At 44.1% G+C, this 21707-nt stretch overlaps 1 protein-coding gene across 1 annotated transcript in view; it reads left to right on the top strand.

Annotated features, from left to right (window-relative positions):
* LOC138666961 (oocyte zinc finger protein XlCOF22-like) overlaps positions 1-19151 on the top strand; it is a 39608-nt gene extending 20457 nt beyond the window's left edge. Inside the window, exons 2-7 of the mRNA XM_069755168.1 lie at positions 6711-6827; positions 6957-7136; positions 7219-7342; positions 7425-7513; positions 7693-7780; positions 13418-19151. Coding sequence (XP_069611269.1) covers positions 6711-6827; positions 6957-7136; positions 7219-7342; positions 7425-7513; positions 7693-7780; positions 13418-14517 — 1698 coding nt within the window. The 3' untranslated portion in view covers positions 14518-19151. The remainder of the gene's footprint in view (positions 1-6710; positions 6828-6956; positions 7137-7218; positions 7343-7424; positions 7514-7692; positions 7781-13417) is intronic.
* Positions 19152-21707: the final 2556 nt, after the last annotated feature.

Genomic DNA, 21707 nt, shown 5'->3' with positions numbered 1-21707 from the left:
TGTGTTTCCTCCTCATCCTGCCCATTGCCCAGCCAGTGATAGATGAGTCTGCTGGTACATTGACCCATAACGCAACATTCCCCGTGCACGCTACACAGCAAGATTGTGACCCTGCTGAAAGTCAGGTTCCCCTTCCCGCATACCATACCACCTTACACGGGGACAAAGAGGAAGGTGCAGATGAAAGTGCAGGTTCCTTCAGCAGGTGGGGGGGGAAACTCGTTGGCGACGTCACTGGCACAGGGCCCCTCATAGTACGCAAAAGTGTCGCTGCCGGTGGGAGGCGCCCCCGCCGTGCAAACACCGCCATACTTTGAGGGGCCCTGTGCCAGTGCCAATGCCAACGAGTGGGCCCCCCCTGCTTGCTCAGGATCACAGCACTTGCAAAGTTGAAATACTTACCTCTCCCTGCTCCACTGCCGTGACGTGGTCCAGATTTCCTGGGCCCACTAAATACTTGAACCAGCCCTACCCCCCACAACTTTAGCCAAATGACCCCCAATTTCCAATGCCTTACTATTATTATAAGGTAAATTAAGATTGACAAGCTTCAGTAACAAGAATGGATGTTTTTGCCATTAAAATGGACACTGTACATGTTTTCCTGGCCTCCACTCACTGCCGACTATGCTTCCCCATTGACTTGCATTGGCTTTCGTGTTTCGGTCGATCCCCGACTTTTTGCGATAATCGGCCGATTCCACTCGACTCGACTTTTGAGATAGTCGGGTTTCGCGAAACCCGACTCGACCCTAAAAAACTAAAAGTCGCTCAACCCTAGTCTTGAGAGATTCGCAGTAACTTCTGCCTATACTTCTTGGGAACTACCAGCTGTCGTTTTATAGTGGGGCTCGTCCCTGTGTGGTGCTGATCTGTGATCCGGTAGAGGAGTCCCTGCTTCCATACAAACTGTTCCCCTTCCACTACCCCTCTCCCCTCCTGTGCCTTCCCACGATAGCCCTCCAATGAAGGATCCTCAAGTAACTCCCTCTTAAATTCATCTGGGATGGCCCAAGAAATGTATCTGGCTATGGGAATACGTGTAGGGCTGGGATGTCTTACCTGGGCCTCCTCTGAATGTGATTCAACCTCCGCAGCTCGAGCTTGTCTCCAGGTGGTCAAAGGATATGTCTCAGCCAGAGGGGCAACCAAGAAGGCAGACAACATGTGCCCCAAGTCATTTCCCAGCAAGACGTCTGCAGGCAAATCCTCCATCAAGCCGACCTCAACAAGGCCATCCCCGACTCCCCAGTTCAGGTGAATCCTGGCAGTGGGCAGTCGATGTATAGCTCCCCCTGCTACACGGACTGCCACTGTCCGGTCCATCTTCTCTTGGTCCCGGACGAGGTGAGGCTTCACAAGGGACAAAGTTGCCACGGAATCTTAGTCCCTGCATACGTTTCCCATTAACCCACATGACCTGTCGATGCTGTTGTCGATTATCTGCCCGGGCTGCCTGCACGAGGTCTACTTCATGCAGCACTTCCTCCATCTCTTCCACCCCTTGGTTAGTCATAGCCCCCAATGCTGGGTCAGCTTCACCTTGGTAGCAGTGTACAGCAGCCCGGCTGAAGGTAGCTGTTCCCGCCTTTGGCCACTGGGTAGGCTGAGTCTGGTTGGGACATTGTCTTTGCAGGTGGCCCAGCTGACAACAGGTGTGGCATCGTGCCCCAGGGGGACTGTGGTAGGCCGGGTTTCTAGCTGGTCCCCCTACAATCTTCGGTGGTTTGGGGCCTTCCAGGTCCATGGGCGGACCCCTAGTGACCATCTGTGATCCGGACAACAGAGGCCTCCTGGCATCATGATGTTCATCGGCCAGACGAGCGACTTCCTCAAGAGTCGTTGGCCGCCTGTCCCGAAGCCATTCCTGTGTCTCAGGGGTTAGTCCATTAAAGAATTGTTCTAACAAGAAGAGCTGGAGGACGTCCTCCTTAGTGGTTGCTTGGCTCCCTTGTACCCACTGTAGCAGTGACCGCCGTAATTTACAGGCCCATTCAGCGTGGGTATTGGTTACGCATTTATAAGTCCGTGGAACTTTTGGCGGTATGCCTCTGGTGTCAGTGCATACCGGGCCAAGATCACTTCTTTGATCCACTCATAGTCCATACTGTCCTCATCAGGTACCGTGCGATAGGTGTCCGCTGCCCGGCCTGTCAGCTTGCTGGCCAGAATCTGAACACGTTACTCCGGATTCACTTGATGAAGGACACACTGCCGCTCAAAGTCCTGCAGAAAGCCATCAATGTCTTCCTCTGCCTCCTCCAACTGTCGGAAGGCATTATACTGGATCTTTTTGTGGCTTACTGTTAAAGGTACCTGGTCGAAGGCCAGAGCTCCCCCTGCTCGCTGACTCTCCTCTCTCCGCTCTGCCATCTCCATCTTGGCTAGCTCCACTTTGGTCTGCTCTGCCATCTCCATCTTGGCTAGCTCTATCCTGGTCCGCTCGGCCATCTTTTCCTTCAGATCAGTACGCACATCAGCCATCACCTCTCGTATGATCTCTACTGCAGGGTTTGGGCCATAGAACGCCAGTCTGTTCTTTACCTCTCTCTGGAATTCAGTCTCCTCCACGATCACATTGGGGGGCGCTGCACTGTTGTGTTCCATGATGGCTGCTATCAAATCCGCTTTTGTTTTGTTGCTGGCGATCAACCCTCGGGCTTTGACCCGATCTTTTAATGTAGTCCTCTTTAACTTCTGGTAGTTGTTTTCCATTCATTCCTTTCCTCCTGTAGAAGGTATCATATCCCGCTGTCTGCCACCAGTGTAACGGGGTCTACCAAGCTGGGGTACCTCTTTCAGTACCACCCCGTGTTTCCGGAGGTCCACTCTGCTGTGGCTGGAGTCTGAATGAAGGACGCTGGCTGGAATTCCTTGATTACATGGGCGCATATAAAAGATCACTGCTTCTCCACGTATTTCCAATCTGACAACACTTTACTCACAGGACACAGAATATATCACACAGATACAGAGGGCAGGCCAAAAGAAAAGCGACAGGCCAGACATACATTACAATAGCCGCAGGTGGCTGGAGCCTGCCGATATTTACTGTGGGAATTACAAAGGTGGGGGGCGGACAAAAGGGGAATATCGTGTCCCCTCTGCCCAGGGGCGCAGGCTGTGGGCTGATGCATTAGGGACATGCATCTCACATGGAACCTATTATACATACATATAACTGCACAACATATGCTGAGTGGTTCAGTAACACGTAATACTCTATCTGGAGTGCGGCTCTGTGGGTGGAGGTCAGTGCTGGAGGCTCCATTACTTAATACATTCCTGATTCTGGAGAGTAATAGAAATACGGCAGAAAACAGAGGAAGAAAGTTCAAAGAAGCTTCATAGAAAGACATTGAAGTTACAGACGCCATTTAACCCTTTGGAGAAATTGATTCCAGCACTTTACCGAGTAAATCCCACCAGAACTGTAGCAGGTAAAGACCCCAATATCCACAGGTGTCCCTTCTAATTGGGGGGAAACTATGACCTCTAATAATCGGATAGTTCTGACAAACACGGAAAGTGCCCCTTTATGGAGGTGACAGAAAGTCTGTTTAGTCACTTTAGCTTCATAGTATCAGCTCTAATCCAATGGTGAGAGAGCGATTTACCCTGAAGAGTCACAGATTGTGGGGTTGTTATAAAATGTTATATTTAGGGGGTTTTGTGAAGGAAACGTGTGTTAGTCTAATAGTACAGTGCCCCTCTCTTGGCCCCCACACAGTGTAATGTTCCCCCAGTATCGATATCCTCCACACACATTATAGTAATACAAGATGCCCCACAATCTGCTACTACCGACACCACTAGATAATACATTCTCACTTATCTTCATTCTTGATACCGTTCAGTGCATTTTTCTTGGTTCCCACACAGTATATTGTTTCCACAGTTCCTCTATCCCCAATTTCCTTCCTGGTGGTGTTTTTCATGTAATATATGGAATCCTACAAGAAAATGATGAAAACCCATCATATCTTGAGACAAAAAAAACCCTGTACCTCATATATCTCCTGTCTTGGTTCTTACAAACCATCTTTTCTAAAAGCCTCAAACTTCTGTGTGAGAATCAGACCTGAGATCTAACATGATAGAAGATTCCAGTGAGGGGAAGACAGGAAACCTTCATATAGACGGCCGGTGGTGATGGAGTCAGTGACGGACTCTGGCCAAATATGTTTCTAGAGCCGTAGTAGAAGATGAAGATGTCGTCCTCATCATGAAGTAGTTATTTCTCCTGTCCCGTGTAATGAATATCTCCTGCAGTATTGCTAATGCCGATTCCAGTGTCGGTAAATGAGACGAGAATTAGCGTTATGGAAGATGAGTCTATGAGGAAAGTATTCAGCTGCCGACTCCGAGGAAGAAACTGCTTGTTGTCTGTGGCCTAAATATATAGGTTTTATTAGTAGATGGAAAGAAGAAAACTAAATACTGTAAAATAATGAAAACACCATTACTGCTTGGGTCCCCGCCAGTCTCTGTATTTTCTCGTCTTTCTAAACAAACTTGTGATTCTTACAGCCAATCAGTTTCTGAAGCAGTGAGTAACCTATCCAGAGATTGGGAGCTTGGAGGAGATGTCCTAGTCAGCAATTCAGTTATGTTCCAGTCCATACAAGACTAGAGAATACAACTAGAGTAGAGCGAATTAGTTTAGGTTCCAGCTTATTCGGCGAGCTACAGTGGGGCAATAAAGTATTTAGTCAGTCAGCAATAGTGCAAGTTCCACCACTTAAAAAGATGAGAGGCGTCTGTAATTTACATCATAGGTAGACCTCAACTATGGGAGACAAACTGAGAAAAAAAAATCCAGAAAATCACATTGTCTGTTTTTTTAACATATTATTTGCATATTATGGTGGAAAATAAGTATTTGGTCAGAAACAAAATTTCATCTCAATACTTTGTAATATATCCTTTGTTGGCAATGACAGAGGTCAAACGTTTTCTGTAAGTCTTCACAAGGTTGCCACACACTGTTGTTGGTATGTTGGCCCATTCCTCCATGCAGATCTCCTCTAGAGCAGTGATGTTTTTGGCTTTTCGCTTGGCAACACAGACTTTCAACTCCCTCCAAAGGTTTTCTATAGGGTTGAGATCTAGAGACTGGCTAGGCCACTCCAGGACCTTGAAATGCTTCTTACGAAGCCACTCCTTCATTGCCCTGGCGGTGTGCTTTGGATCATTGTCATGTTGAAAGACCCAGCCACGTTTCATCTTCAATGCCCTTGCTGATGGAAGGAGGTTTGCACTCAAAATCTCACGATACATGGCCCCATTCATTCTTTCATGTACCCGGATCAGTCGTCCTGGCCCCTTTGCAGAGAAACAGCCCCAAAGCATGATGTTTCCACCACCATGCTTTACAGTAGGTATGGTGTTTGATGGATGCAACTCAGTATTCTTTTTCCTCCAAACACGACAAGTTGTGTTTCTACCAAACAGTTCCAGTTTGGTTTCATCAGACCATAGGACATTCTCCCAAAACTCCTCTGGATCATCCAAATGCTCTCTAGCAAACTTCAGACGGGCCCGGACATGTACTGGCTTAAGCAGTGGGACACGTCTGGCACTGCAGGATCTGAGTCCATGGTGGCGTAGTGTGTTACTTATGGTAGGCCTTGTTACATTGGTCCCAGCTCTCTGCAGTTCATTCACTAGGTCCCCCCGCGTGGTTCTGGGATTTTTGCTCACCGTTCTTGTGATCATTCTGACCCCACGGGGTGGGATTTTGCGTGGAGCCCCAGATCGAGGGAGATTATCAGTGGTCTTGTATGTCTTCCATTTTCTAATTATTGCTCCCACTGTTGATTTCTTCACTCCAAGCTGGTTGGCTATTGCAGATTCAGTCTTCCCAGCCTGGTGCAGGGCTACAATTTTGTTTCTGGTGTCCTTTGACAGCTCTTTGGTCTTCACCATAGTGGAGTTTGGAGTCAGACTGTTTGAGGGTGTGCACAGGTGTCTTTTTATACTGATAACAAGTTTAAACAGGTGCCATTACTACAGGTAATGAGTGGAGGAAAGAGGAGGCTCTTAAAGATGAAGTTACAGGTCTGTGAGAGCCAGAAATCTTGATTGTTTGTTTCTGACCAAATACTTATTTTCCACCATAAAATGCAAAAAAAATGATAAAAAAACAGACAATGTGATTTTCTGGATTTTTTTTTCTCAGTTTGTCTCCCATAGTTGAGGTCTACCTATGATGTAAATTACAGACGCCTCTCATCTTTTTAAGTGGTGGAACTTGCACTATTGCTGACTGACTAAATAATTTTTTGCCCCACTGTATATCACTATCCGATTAAGCTGCAGAGGGAACCCGGATATATGGAGAGCGCCGGCTGATCGGTGCTGCAGCTGCATGTGTCGCAGCTGTGTCACTGTCACAACACATGCATGGAGAGCACAGCCTGTGTGTCAAGCTCTCCATGGATTTGTTGTAATAGTGACACAGCTGCAACACATGCAACTGCATCGCCAATCATCTGATCAACCGGTGCGCTCCATATATCCTGGTTCCCTCTGCAGCTTATTCGTTTAGTGCTATAGCTTGCCGACTAAGCAGGGACCAGGACAAACGTGCTCAACTCTAAATACAACATCTACACGGTCTATCTCCTGATATGTTTACTTTATTATCTCCAGCAATTTGCTAATTACAGAGAATTTTTATGATGTTACATCTGCTCATCCTCTCGCAGGTCTCTACAATATCTGACCCTTTCATAGGAGATCTAAGGATGGATATGGACAGAGACAAGATGGCGGAGAGGATATTACACCTCACCCTAGAGATCCTTTTCCAGCTTACTGGAGAGGTGAGAGATTCTGATGACGTCACATTACATCATTCTTATCTATGGGAATAACAGATGGACAGAACTGGAGAGGTGAGGACTCTGGAAATGTCTGCAGTGAGATTTATTAATGTGTCTCTCCATAACCAGGATTACACAGTAGTGAAGAAGACCTCTAGTGAACACTGTTGGGACCCTGCGTCTGAGGGATGGGAAAGACTCCTGAGCCCAATTACAGGGCCTCCACCTCATCCCCTGATGCATGAGAACATCAATGACCAGAAGATCCTAGAACTCATCTACAAGATGACTGAGCTGCTGACTGGAGAGGTGACACTACTGGGAATGCTGGGACATTATACAGTAACCCTATGAAGGGATCGGGGGATGACGGTATCATTGTATGTGTCAGGTTCCTATGAGGTATCAGGATGTCGCTGTCTATTTCTCCATGGAGGAGTGGGAGTATTTAGAAGGACACAAAGATCTGTACAAGGATGTCACGATGGAGGTTCCCCAGCCCCTCACATCACCAGGTAATAGACAGGACTAAATACACAGGCTTATAATTATCTGTATGTAAAGAATGAATTTAGTCCCTGTATGTGTTTCCTCCAGATCTATCCAGTATGAGGACAACACCTGAGAGATGTCCCCATCCTCTTCTTCTACTGGACTGTACACAAGAAGATCCCAAAGTTCCTCAGGTAGATGGAGAGAAGGTGTCATCAGATCTCCCATAAGATGTGTAGATGGCTGTGAAGATCTTCTGCTCAGTCTTGTTTTATCCATCAGTATTATATGTTTTATATTTCTGTAATAAGAACAGTGGGGATGACAGGATTAGAGCTGGTCATAGATGTGACTTTTACAATATTTGTTTCAGGGTGAAGATCTGACCCATATTAATACTACAGAGATATTCGTGAGGGATGATGAGCAGTGTGAAGAGGAGATTCCTACATACTACCCAGGTGAGTAGTGACCACTAAATGCAGAGAAGTCACAGATTCTTCTCAGTCACCGGCTGTGTCTGCTTTATCGGTGGTGTAGTCCGGCTGTGCCACAGTCACCATTTTGCCAATGGACTACAACATTCTCCATCTGAAAATGTTGAAATTACTTTGTGAAATTTTGACATCCTTTTCTACAGAACGTACAACCTGGAGGATCCACCTACCCCCTCGAATTAGAAGAGGCTGACACTTACCTACCCATATCTGTAAACTTCAAAGTCAAATGACAGCGTACGTAGTGTGACAATCACTGGTGAAGTGATGGAAGGGAGATATGTCTCACTGCGCATGGCGTCAGTGAGGTAAAACTGCAAGTTATTTTATGGGCTGATTTTAGTGGACATTCATAGAGCGGGAGAGAGAATGTCCACGTAACTCCCCTGTAGTGTCCTTACAGGAAAATGTGTGATGTCCGAATCATCACTGAAACATGGCTGACCTCCTCTGACACAGTCTCCCCCGCTGCACTATGTTACGGTGGCCTCCACTTCACCCACACTCCTCGCCCTGGCAATAAGCATTGTGGAGGAGTGAGTCTTTTCCTTTCTTCCAACTGTACCTTTAATCCAATCCCACCTCTACCCTCCCTTATCCTCCCTTCTTTTGAAGTCCACACTGTCCTCATCTACTCCCCCCTACAACTTCCAAATGGCCGTCATATACCGACCTCCGGGCCCGACCACTGCTTTTATTGACCGATTCTCCACCTGGCTCCTTCACTTTCTCTTTGCTGATGTTCCCACCATCATCATGGGTGATTTCAACATCCCCATTGTCACCCACCAGTCAGCAGGCTCCAAACTCTTGTCCCTTACTTCATCCTTTGGAATTACTCAGTGGTCGTCCTCAGCCACCCACACAGACGGACACACATTAGACCTGGTCTTCACCCGTTTCTGCTCCCTATCTAACTTCACAACCTCCCCTCTCCCTCTATCTGACCACCATCTACTCACTTTCTCATCCCTGTCCTCCTCACCTGTCACCCATGTCCAGCCACATGCGCACCCACGCAGGAACCTCGCACACCTAGACACCCACACACTCTGACTCTATCCTACCACTGGCATCCATATCCTCACTCCACGACACAGACAGTGCCACTGCTTTCTACAATGCCACTCTTGCATCAGCTATTGACACGGTCGCCCCTGTCATGCATGGCAGGGTGCAACGAACCAATAGACAACCCTGGCACAATAACCTCACTAAAAAGCTTCTGCAAGTATTCAGAATTGCAGAACGGCGTTGGAAGAAAACACATTCGCAAGACGATTTCACTGCACTCAAACAAGCAACACTCGCATTCAAATCATCTCTCACCTCTGCTAAACAGGCCTACTTCACAACCCTCGTATCTTCCTTATCCCACAACCCTAAACAGTTGTTCAACACTTTTAACTCCCTCTTCCGCCCACCACTGCCCCCTCCGAGTTCCCTAATCGTTGTCGAGGACTTTGCCACGCACTTCAAAAATAAGATCGACCAAGCAAGGCAAATCTTTGTCGTCAAACCACCACAACCCCTTTGTATACCAGACCATTGCCCAAACCCCATAATAAATAAGTAACATTTCCCGCATGACTACTTTACATCAACACAATTTTGGAACCAAAATTTTTTTTGTTAGGGAGTTATAAGGGATAAAAGTTGACCAGCAATTTCTCATTTTTACAACACCATTTTTTTTAGGGACCACATCACATTTGAAGTCACTTTGAGGGGTCTATATGATAGAAAATACCCAAGTGTGACACCATTCTAAAAACTGCACATCTCAAGGTACTCAAAACGACATTCAAGAAGTTTATTAACCCTTCAGGTGTTTCACAGGAATTTTTGGAATGTTTAAAAAAAAAAAATGAACATTTAACTTTTTGTCACACAAAATTTACTTTAACTCCAATTTGTTTTATTTTACCAAGGGTAACAGGAGAAATTGGACCCCAAAAGTTGTTGTACAATTTGTCCTGAGTATGCTGATACCCCATATGTGGGGGGGGAACTACCGTTTGGGTGCATGGCAGAGCTCGGAAGGGAAGGCGCGCCGTTTGGAATGCAGACTTAGATGGATTAGTCTGCAGGCGTCACGTTGCATTTGCAGAGCCCCTGATGTACCTGAACAGTAGAAACCCCCACAAGTAACGACATATTGGAAACTAGACCCCCCAAGGAACTTATCTAGATGTGTTGTGAGAACTTTGCACCCCAAGTGTTTCACTACAGTTTATAATGCAGAGCCGTGAAAATAAAAATTATTTTTTTTTCCACAAATTATTTTTTAGCCCCCAGTTTTGTATTTTCCCAAGGGTAACAGGAGAAATTGGACCTCAAAAGTTGTTTTCCAATTTCTTCTGAGTGCGCTGATACCCCATATGTTGGGGTAAACCCCTGTTTGGGCGCACGGGAGAGCTCGGAAGGGAAGGAGCACTGTTTAACTCTTTCAACGCAGAATTGGCTGGAATTGCCAATGTCGCGTTTGGAGAGCCCCTGATGTGCCTAAACAGTGGAAACCCCCCCAATTCTAACTGAAACCCTAACCCTAGGCCTAACCCTAATCCCAACCATAACCCTATCCACACCCCTAACCCTAATCCAAACCGTAAATGTAATCCAAACCCTATCTTTAGCCCCAACCCTAACTTTAGCCCCAGCCCTAACCCTAATGGGGAAAATGGAAATAAATACATTTTTTTAAATGTTATTATTTTTTCTTAACTAAGGGGGTGATGAAGGGGGGTTTGATTTACTTTTATAGCGTTTTTTTTGGCGTATTTTTATGATTGGCAGCCGTCACACACTAAAAGACGCTTTTTGTTGCAAAAAATATTTTTTGCATCTCCACATTTGGAGAGCTGTAATTTTTCCATATTTTGTTTCAGGGTCATGTGAGGTCTTGTTTTTTGCTTGACGAGTTGACATTTTTATTGGTATCATTGGTATGTCGGGCACGTGACATTTTTTGATCGCTTTTTATTCTGATTTTTGTGAGGTAGAACGAACAAAAAACAACTATTTATGAATTTCGTTTGGGGGGGCGCTTATACCGTTCCACGTTTGGTAAAATTGATAAAGCAATTTTATTCTTTGGGTCAGTACAATTACAGTGATACCTCATTTATATTATTTTTTTATGTTTTGGCGCTTTTATATGATAAAAACTTTTATAGAAAAAATAATTATTTTTGCATCGCTTTATTCTGAGGACTATAACTTTTTTATTTTTTCGTTGATGCTGTGTGGCGGCTCATTTTTTGCGGGACAAGATGTTTTCAGCGGTACCATGGTTATTTATAGCCATCTTTTTGATCGCATGTTATTCCACTTTTTGTTTGGCGGTATGATAATAAAGCGTCGTTTTTTGCCTTAGGTTTTTTTTTAACGGTGTTCACTGAATGGGTTAACTAGTGGGACAGTTTTATAGGTCGGGTTGTTACGGACGCGGCGATGCTAAATATGTGTACTTTTATTGTTTATATTTAGATAAAGAAATGTATTTATTGGAACTTTTTTTTTTTTACACATGTAAATATATATTTTTTTTACCTTGTCCCAGGGAGAAACATGACTATATAGGATCAGATCGCTATAAGGATAATAGATGTCTAAACAGTGTCCAAAAGAAACAAGAGACCCCAGATCCTAATCATAGGTGGCCCTACTTATAGCCAAATGTGCACCACAGAATGAAGTTATACTTGAATTCCGATGGTCATAAATTGAAGTGAGTGGTTCGGTAGTTCCCTTTCGCTCCGATGCACGTTTTGCCCGTAGCTTCTTCCGGGGGCGTGCAGTAGAGGAGTAGGGAGTGGTGATGAGTGAGTGCACTCATTGCTCTGGTTTTCCCGAGCACGCTCAGGTGGTCTCCGAGAATTTGTTAGTGTTCAGAGATTTAGTTTTCATCCCCCCAGCTGCATGATTTGCGACTATTAGCTTGATTATATGTGGGGATTCCCTAGCAACCCCCACATGTACTCAGGCTGGCTAGGAGCTGTAAATCATGCAGTTGCGTCAACAAAAACCAAATCTCTGAACACTAACAAATACTCGGAGATCACCCAAGCATGCTCGGGTAAACCTGAGCAATGAGCATACTCGCTTATCACTAGTAGGGAGGGCTTTTTAAAGGACAAAGTGGCCAATGGTAGTGCCGTATAGAAATGCCAAGTGCCGTTTATTGGTGAGAGTATTAAAACCTAGCGGTGCATGTCTAGTTTGGAGGTACGGGCATCACAGTGAGGTAACGGAGACCCCGGCGGGGACCCCGTGCGGGCACAGGTGTTACACATACTGCCAGACTGGATGGTACTACTGGTCACAGGCACCCTAATCTTAGTGGTTGGATCAAGCCTGCATCATCCAGAGCTTCTTGTTCCAATGTCTCCTCCATTACTAGCGCCGCCTACAAAGATGCGTCTGGTGACAGAAGCAAACGTTGTTGGAGCAGATCCCAGATAAGATGTGACACACCATCTGCAGAAGCCCTAATGTGACAAAATTTCAGAAAACCAGAGCTGTATAAGGCTATGTACACACGTTGCTGATTTGGGTGCAGAATTCTCTGCACAAAATCTGCATCTCCTGGCAGAAAACACAGGTGCAGATTTGATGTGTTTTTCTTGCGGATTTGCTGCGGATTTTATGCGTTTTTTACCCCTGTGGATTTCTATAATGTAATGGGTGCAGAAACGCTGCAAAACTGCACAAAAGTGACATGGTCCTTTTTTTGAAGCTGCTGCGTTTTCAGTGCAGATTTTTCCCCACCATTAGCACAACATTTTTTTTTGCCATTGATTTACATTGTACTGTAAATCACTTGCAAGTCTGCAGCGTTTCTGCGTGGAAAAAACGCTGCAGTTCTGCAGGAAATCTGCAATGTGTGCACATAGGCTTAATCTCCATAAGGTGACTCCATTTTGGAAAATATAACCCTCAGAGAATGTCTATTGGAGTAGTAACTATTTTTGATTCCACATGCGTTTTCCGGAAATTAGCATGCAGAAGAAAGAAAATTGCAAATATGTCCTTTTATTGCCCACCGCATAGTGCCCAGATTGTGCTCCAGGAGACACACAACGTAAATTAAGTGGGTTCTTCTCACTATAGTAATGCCAAATACATGGATGCTAAATGTGGTTTGGGCACACGGCAAAGCTCAGAAGCGAGGGGGAAATTTTCACTTTGCGAGGGATGTTATTGGTGGATTGGTTTATGGAATCCATGATGCTTGTCAAGAACTTTTGAGCTTCTAATAATGTTCAAACCTCTGTTTTTCTACTGACAGATGATGGACGTGAGTGGGGACTTGTTTTTTGTGAGATGAATAGAAGTTTTTATTGGTTTTGTTTTCATTTACATAATATTTCTTTCTGGCTTTTTATTCCATATTTAGGAGGCAGAATGAACAAACAGTTGAACACCATGCTTCACTTATTCATTCTATGAGATTTTCTATTAGACTGTGAACTGTCATTGTCTTCGTGAATAATTTAATATTTCTCTATAGCTTGCAATTTTTACAGATAGTTTAAATACAAATGTTAAATAACATTTAAGGATATTTTATTCAGAATTAATTTTTTTTTATCTTGGCAGATTACTGTACCAGGATGTCAGAGAGACAGCTGACCTCTTCAGTTTCTAATTCAGATGATCTTGAGATCCTACAGGATACAATTAAAGTGAATGCCATTACTGCAGATATAACATCATCCGTTCACAGCAAACATCTGTCATCTGATCCTTTGAAACAGGTCCTGTCTTCTGACTTATTAGCGACTACTCAGGGTCACAAAATATGCAATAAAAAACTAAATACTCCTAAATCAAAGAAGCCATTTTCATGTTCAGAACATGGAAACCGTTTTCCCATTGAAAAGTGTTTTCTTAAACATCCAAAAATTCACACAGCGGAGAAAATATTTTCTTGTTCCAAGTGTGGGAAAAGTTTTAAGCAGAAATCAGATCTTGTTAGACACCAAAGAAGTCACACAGGGGAGAAGCCTTTTTCATGTTCAGAATGCGGGAAATGTTTTAATCAGAAAGGGAATCTTGTTATACACCAAAGAACCCACACAGGGGTGAAACCTTTTTCATGTTCAGAATGTGGGAAATGTTTTAATCATCAATCAAATTTTGTTAAGCACCGAGGAACCCACACAGGTGAAAAGCCATTTTCCTGTTCAGAATGTGGGAAATATTTTAAACGGAAATCAGATTTGGTTAAGCACCAGAGAACTCACAAAGGGGAGAAGCCTTTTTCATGTTCAGAATGCGGGAAATGTTTTAATCAGAAAGGGGATCTTGCTAAGCACCAAAGAACTCACACAGGGGAGAAGCCGTTTTCCTGTTCAAAATGTGGGAAATGTTTTAGCTGTCAATCAAATTTGGTGAAGCACCAGAAAACCCACACAGGGGAGAAGCCTTTTTCCTGTTCAGAATGTGGGAAATATTTTAACCAGAAAAGCAGTCTAGTTATACACCAGAGAACCCACACAGGGGTGAAGCCTTTTTCTTGTTCAGAATGTGGGAAATATTTTAACCAGAAAAGCAGTCTTGTTATACACGAAAGAACCCACACAGGGGAGAAGCCGTTTTCATGTTCTGAATGTACCAAATGTTTTAACAATAAATCGCATCTTGATGGGCACCAGAGAACCCACACAGGGAAGAAGCCTTTTTCATGTTCAGAATGAATAAAATATTTTACACAGAAATCAAATTTCATCAAGCACCAGATAACTCACACAGGGATGCAGCCTTTTTCCTGTTTGGAATGTGGGAAATGTTTTGTAAAGAAATCATTTCTTCTAAGGGTACCGTCACACTATACGATTTACCTACGATCACGACCAGCGATATGACCTGGCCGTGATCGTAGGTAAATCGTAGTGTGGTCGCTGGGGAGCTGTCACACAGACAGCTCTCCAGCGACCAACGATGCCGAGGTCCCCGGGTAACCAGGGTAAACATCGGGTAACTAAGCGCAGGACCGCGCTTAGTAACCCGATGTTTACCCTGGTTACAAGCGTAAAACTAAAAAAAAAACAAACAGCACATACTTACATTCTGGTGTCCGTCAGGTCCCTTGCCGTCTGCTTCCCGCACTCACTGACTGCCGGCCGTAAAGTGAAAGTGAAAGCACAGCCGCTGTGCTCTGCTTTCACTTTACGGCCGGCAGTCACAGTGCGGGAAGCAGACGGCAAGGGACCTGACGGACACCAGAATGTAAGTATGTGCTGTTTGTTTTTTTTTAGTTTTACGCTTGTAACCAGGGTAAACATCGGGTTACTAAGCGCGGCCCTGCGCTTAGTAACCCGATGTTTACCCTGGTTACTAGCGAACGCATCGCTGGATCGCATCGCTAGATCGGTGTCACACACACCGATCTAGCGATGACAGCGGGAGATCCAGCGATGAAAGAAAGTTCTAAACGATCTGCTACGACGTACGATTCTCAGCAGGATCCCTGATCGCTGCTGCGTGTCAGACACAGCGATATCGTAACGATATCGCTGGAACGTCACGAATCGTACCGTCGTAGCGATCGAAATGGTATAGTGTGACGGTACCCTTAGTCACCAAAGAATTCACACAGGGGAGAAGCCTTTTTCATGTCATTAATGTAGGAAATGTTTTACACTAAAATCAACTTTTAAACATCAGAGAAGTCACACAAGGGAGAACCCTTTTTTTATGTTCAGAATGTTGGAAATATTTTAAACAAGCCTTGTATTTCTTAAATGGATTGTCCATTACTAGGACTGCCCTTTGTCATTCCTAATGTTTGGCCTATTTCAAATAAAACCACTCATTCACTTTCCGTGCCGCCACCGTTACAGTGGTCTTGGGATTCACGTTTTCGGAGCTCATGTGAGGCTGTTCACTGTTCCCACCTTCGGATGTATTGAACATCAATAGGGAGCCAGGGCTGCGGCTGCTCTCTGACTTTGTTCGATATGTCCAAAGGTGGAGATAGTGAACCAAGTTTAAGAATGTACTTGCTTTTGAAATGTGTTTGGTACTCTATTAGTCTTTTTCATATGTTTCCCCCATCCTTAAATACATTTGTCCTGCATGTATCAACCAAGAAAGAAAAATACTTTTTGATATGACTATATTTCAACTTTAAAAAAAAAATAAAGAATTCATCATTGTAAACATCTTGGAATTGTGGAATAGAGGCTGGATAAATCCCCTTTAAACATCAAAATTCCCACACAGAAAGAAGCCATTATCAAACCTAGAGTGTGAAAAATAAATGACTGGAAATCTGATTTTGATCTCCATCAAAAATAAATCAGACAGTGAGAAACTAAATATGTTATTGACAAGTTGTACAAAAAATAACATAGTCATAATTAAATGAGAAAGTGTAATTACTAGGGATGAGCGAACGTGCTCGGTGATACTTTGATATCACTTGAGTACCTGAGTGCTTGGAAATACTCGGTGAGCATTAGCCGTTGCTCGGATGTGAAGTTCGAATCGCCGCTCCGCATGTTTGGTGTCTGTTACACAGCAAGTAAACATGCATGGGATTCCCTGCCAGTCACTGTAATGCCTTAACCATCTCCGTAGAGGCATTACTGTGATTGGCTGGCCGTATTATATGATCAGGGGTTATAAAAGAACGGGTGTCGCCATGCTCAGCACACTGCTGCGAAGCTCAGGGACAGTTCTTATTGGAGGAAGAGAGTGGTTGTACAGGCCTGTGTGTGCACAGTATAACGAATCAGAGTCCTGTAGTGTTGATACTGGTGCTGAAGCTGAGCCATCATATTAACAGTCCTTGTAAGGGCTAATCTTGTGCTTTGTTGTTTGTATCAGATACATTCTGCATTTAGCCTAGTGAGGTGCAGTTGCAGGAGCAGGGTGGCTGAATACAGTCTCAGGGCAGGGCTTAGTTCTTTGCAGTCTGTTGCTAAATATATAGCAGTGGCAGTTGACCACATTCTTTTTTTTGGGCGGGGGGTTGGGGGAAATAGACTATAGTGTTATCCATAGAGTATTACATGCTCTGAGGTGCATTTTGGTGGTATTTAACACTCCAAATAGCCTTTTTTTTATTTTAATTTGTCACCCATACACTTTTACTGGATTTAAGTTATATTATAGTTGATAGGCTCCGGGATTCTCCCACTGCAAGGGGTAGATCCCAAGCCTTGTCTGCCTCGGCTGTCTCCCATTCGGGCTTGGCCGCGGCAGGTGCTGCTCAGCATAGACATCAGTCCAAGCATCTATCTCAGGCTCATGGTATACGGTTGGTTACTGCAGACTCTCCAGCAAGGCCTTTGTAACCAGTGTTATACAATAGCAACCTGCCTCTCTGGAGTCTAAGTCCTGAAATCATCTTACTGAGCATTATTATTATTATTTATATAGCACCATTAATTCCATGGTGCTGTACATGAGAAGGGGTTACATCAAAATACAAATATCACTTACAGTAAACAAACTAACAATGACAGACTGGTACAGAGGGAAGAGGACCCTCTGTACCAGGATCTACAGGATTATGGGGAAAGAGACAGTAGGTCGGGGGTTGCAGTAGCTCCAATGGTGTTGAGATGGCTCTTGTGGTCATTACAGGTTGTAAGCTTTTTTGAAGAGGTGGGTTTTCAGGTTCCGTTTGAAGGACCCAAATGTGGTGGATAACCAGACGTGTTGGGGCGAGAGGAGGAGAGAAGGAGGTCTTGGTAGGACCGGAAATTACGTGAGGGAAGATAGTGAGAGATTAGTTTGGAAATATATGGAGGATAAAGGTTATGGATGGCTTTGTAGGTCAGTGTTAGTAGTTTAAACTGGACACGCTGGGAAATTGGGAGCCAGTGAAGTGATTTGAAAAGCAGTAGTGTAGTGAGGAGAGAGATTAATTAGTCAAGCAGCAGCGTTAAGGATGGACTGGATAGGTGCGAGTGTGTTAGGCTGCCGTCACACTAGCAGTATTTGGTCAGTATTTTACATCAGTATTTGTAAGCCAAAACCAGGAGTGGCACAATTAGAGGAAAAGTATAATAGAAACATATGAACCACTTCTGCATTTATAACCCACTCCTGGTTTTGGCTTACAAATACTGATGTAAAATACTGACCAAATACTGCTAGTGTGACGGCAACCTTAGAAAGTAGGCCACAGAGGAGGATGTTGCAGTAGTCGAGGTGGGAGATGATTAGGGCACGCACAAGCATTTTGGTAGAGTGATGGTTGAGGAAAGGACGGATTCTGGAAATATTTTTGAACTGGAAGTGGTGAGAGCTTGGATGTACAGTTTGAAGGACAGGGCCGAGTCAAGTGTTACTCCGAGGCAGCTGATTTTGGGGACAGGGAAAAGTGTGATTTCATTTATTTTGATAGATAGATCAGGTAGGAAAGATATGCGAAATGGTGGAAAGATATTAGGACAGTCCGCAATTTACATAGTTTTAGTAGCTCCCTCAAAACACATTTGTTCAGAGCTGCCTATCACGTTCACTAATCAGTCATTTTATATTTGTGTGTTTGTGTGTAGCCCATTCACTACTTCCATCTATACCCCACCCCTACCCCCTGAAGAAGGTTGGACCATCGTTGTAAATACACACCTGTACTTTCTATCTCCCCCACCTCATTGTAGATTGTAAGCTCTCACGAGCAGGGTCATTTTATTTTGCTTTAATTATTGTATTGTTAATGTTGTTACTTATGACTGTTGTGTTTGAAACTGTTAAACTGTAAAGCGCTGCTGATCATGTTGGCGCTATATAAATAAAGATTATTATTATTATACAAGAGACAAGGCGAAAGCTGGTTGAAGTGAAGGCGGCCCAGCGAGCCTTGGTAGACTTTGTTAGGAGGACTTATGGCCTAATGGGAAAAGGCGGAGACCCCGCCATGGCAGGTGTTCGCAGAGTGTTGTCGACTATATTTGTCAGGAAAATCACCCTTTTCAGTAGCTAAAGTACAGTTAGAGGTTGCTATTACAGTGAGAGTGAGGCGGAGAATTCATTGTATATCTGATATTGTATATTTCACCTCGTAATCACCCTGTTTTGCATTATTCACTGTTGCCATAGTGATCACAATTCCCATTATCAGGGAAATAAATAATTATATCGGTTACTTCCACATTGTGTTTGTCTGTGTGTTGTATCCGGTCACCTGCTTATAGGGGCATTAAACTGTGTGGGCGGCATCATATACCCTTTGTGCAGAATTATTAGACAAGTTATATTTTAGAGGATTATTTTTATTATAGATCAACAACTATGTTCCCAATCAACACAAGACTCATAAATATCAAAGCTTAATATTTTTGGAAGTTGGAGTGTTTTTTTTTAGATTTGGCTATTTTAGGAGGATATTTGTTTGTGCAGGTAACTATTACTGTGCAGAATTATTAGGCAACTTAATAAAAACCAAATATATTCCCATCTCACTTGTTTATTTTCACCAGGTAAACCAGTATATCTGCACAAAATTTAGAATAAACATTTCTGATATGCAAAAACAAAACCCCCCAAAAATTAGTGACCAATATAGCCACCTTTCTTTATGATGACACTCAACAGCCTTCCATCCATAGATTCTGTCAGTTGCTTGATCTGTTTACGATCAACATTGCGTGCAGCAGCCACCACAGCCTCCCAGACACTGTTCCGAGATGTGGACTGTTTTTCCTCCCTGTAAATCTCACATTTTATGAGGGACCACAGGTTCTCTATGGGGTTCAGATCAGGTGAACGAGGAGGCCATGTCATGTCATAATTTTTTCTTCTTTGAGACCTTTAATGGCCAGCCACGCTGTGGAGTAGTTGGAGGCATGTGATGGAGCATTGTCCTGCATGAAAATCATGTTTTTCTTGAACGATACCGACTTGTTCCTGTACCACTGCTTGAAGAAGTTGTCTTCCAGAAACTGCCAGTAGGTCTTGGAGTTAAGCTTCACTCCATCCTCAACCCGAAAAGGTCCCACAAGTTCATCTTTGATGATATCAGCCATCAGGGGCTTATCTACAGACCACACCGGACCGCCAGGTGAGTAGAATATAACCTCTTTTTCTCATCTTTCAGGATACATACAGAATGCTGTAGATAAGCCCCTGATGCCGGTGGGCTTACCTCATATACGATTTTGGGGGTGACAGATTCCCTTTAACCCTTTTCTGCCATTGGACGTACTATTCCGTCCATGTGGGGAGGGCCCTAATTCCCAAGGACGGAATAGTACGTCCAGTGCGATCGGCCGCTCTCAAGGGGGGAGCGCGACCGATCGCGGCCGGGTGTCAGCTGCCTATCGCAGCTGACATCCGGCACTATGTGCCAGGAGCGGTCATGGACCGCCCCCGACACATTAACCCCCGGCACACCGCGATCAAACATGATCACGGTGTGCTGGCGGTACAGGGAAGCATCGCGCAGGGAGGGGGCTCCCTGCGGGCTTCCCTGAGCCCCCCGCAGCAACGCGATGTGATCGCGTTGCTGCGAGGGTCTCCTACCTCCTTCCTCGCTGCAGGCCCCGGATCCAAGATGGCCATGGCATCCGGATCCTGCAGGGAGGGAGGTGGCTTCACAGAGCCTGCTCAGAGCAGGCACTGTGAAGGCTGCACTGCTCTAAGTGAGATCAGTGATCTGACAGAGTGCTGTGCACACTGTCAGATCACCGATCTGTAATGTCCCCACCTGGGACAAAGTAAAAAAAGTTAAAAAAAACATTTCCACGCGTTTAAAAAAAAAAAAAATTCCTAAATAATGAAAAAAGAAATATTATTCCCATAAATTCATTTCTTTATCTAAATAAAAAGAACAAACAATAAAACACATATTTAGTATCGCCGCGTCCGTAACGACCCCACCTATAAAACTATATCACTAGTTAACCCCTTCAGTAAACACCGTAAGAAAAAAAAAAAGAGGCAAAAAACAACGCTTTATTAACATACCGCCGAACAAAAAGTGGAATAACACGCGATCAAAAAGACAGATGTAAATAACCATGGTACCGCTGAAAACGTCATCTTGACCCGCAAAAAACGAGCCACCATACAGCATCATCAGCAAAGAAATAAAAAAGTTATAGTCCTCAGAATAAAGCGATGCAAAAATATTTATTTTTTCTATAAAATAGTTTTTATCGTATAAAAGCGCCAAAACATAAAAAAATGATATAAATGAGGTATCGCTGTAATCGTACTGACCCGAAGAATAAAACTGATTTATCAATTTCACCAAACGCGGAACAGTATAAACGCCTCCCCCAAAAGAAATTCATGAATAGCTGGTTTTTGGTCATTCTGCCTCACAAAAATCAGAATAAAAAGCGATCAAAAAATGTCACGTGCCCGAAAATGTTACCAATAAAAACGTCAACTCGTCCCGCAAAAAGCAAGACCTAACATGACTCTGTGGACCAAAATATGGAAAAATTATAGCTCTCAAAATGTGGTAACGCAAAAAATAATTTTTGCAATAAAAAGCGTCTTTTAGTGTGTGACGGCTGCCAATCATAAAAATCCGCTAAAAAACCCGCTATAAAAGTAAATCAAACCCCCCTTCATCACCCCCTTAGTTAGGGAAAAATGAAAAAATTTAAAAAATGTATTTATTTCCATTCTTCCATTAGGGCTAGGGTTAGGGCTAGAGTTAGGGTTAGGGCTAGGATTAGGGTTAGGGTTAGGGCTAGAGTTAGGGTTAGGGCTAGGGTTAGGGCTAGGTTTAAGGCTACAGTTAAGGTTGGGGCTAAAGTTAGGGTTAGGGTGTGGATTACGGTTGGGAATAGGGTTGGGATTAGGGGTGTGTCTGGGTTAGAGGTGTGGTTAGGGGTACCGTTGGGATTAGGGTTAGGGGTGTGTTTGGATTAGGGTTTCAGTTATAATTGGGGGGTTTCCACTGTTTAGGCACATCAGG

Source organism: Ranitomeya imitator, chromosome 2, assembly GCF_032444005.1.
Source record: "Ranitomeya imitator isolate aRanImi1 chromosome 2, aRanImi1.pri, whole genome shotgun sequence".
NCBI lineage: Eukaryota > Metazoa > Chordata > Amphibia > Anura > Dendrobatidae > Ranitomeya > Ranitomeya imitator.
Note: the sequence above shows the minus strand (reverse complement) of the source record. Positions and strands in the feature narration are given on the sequence as shown.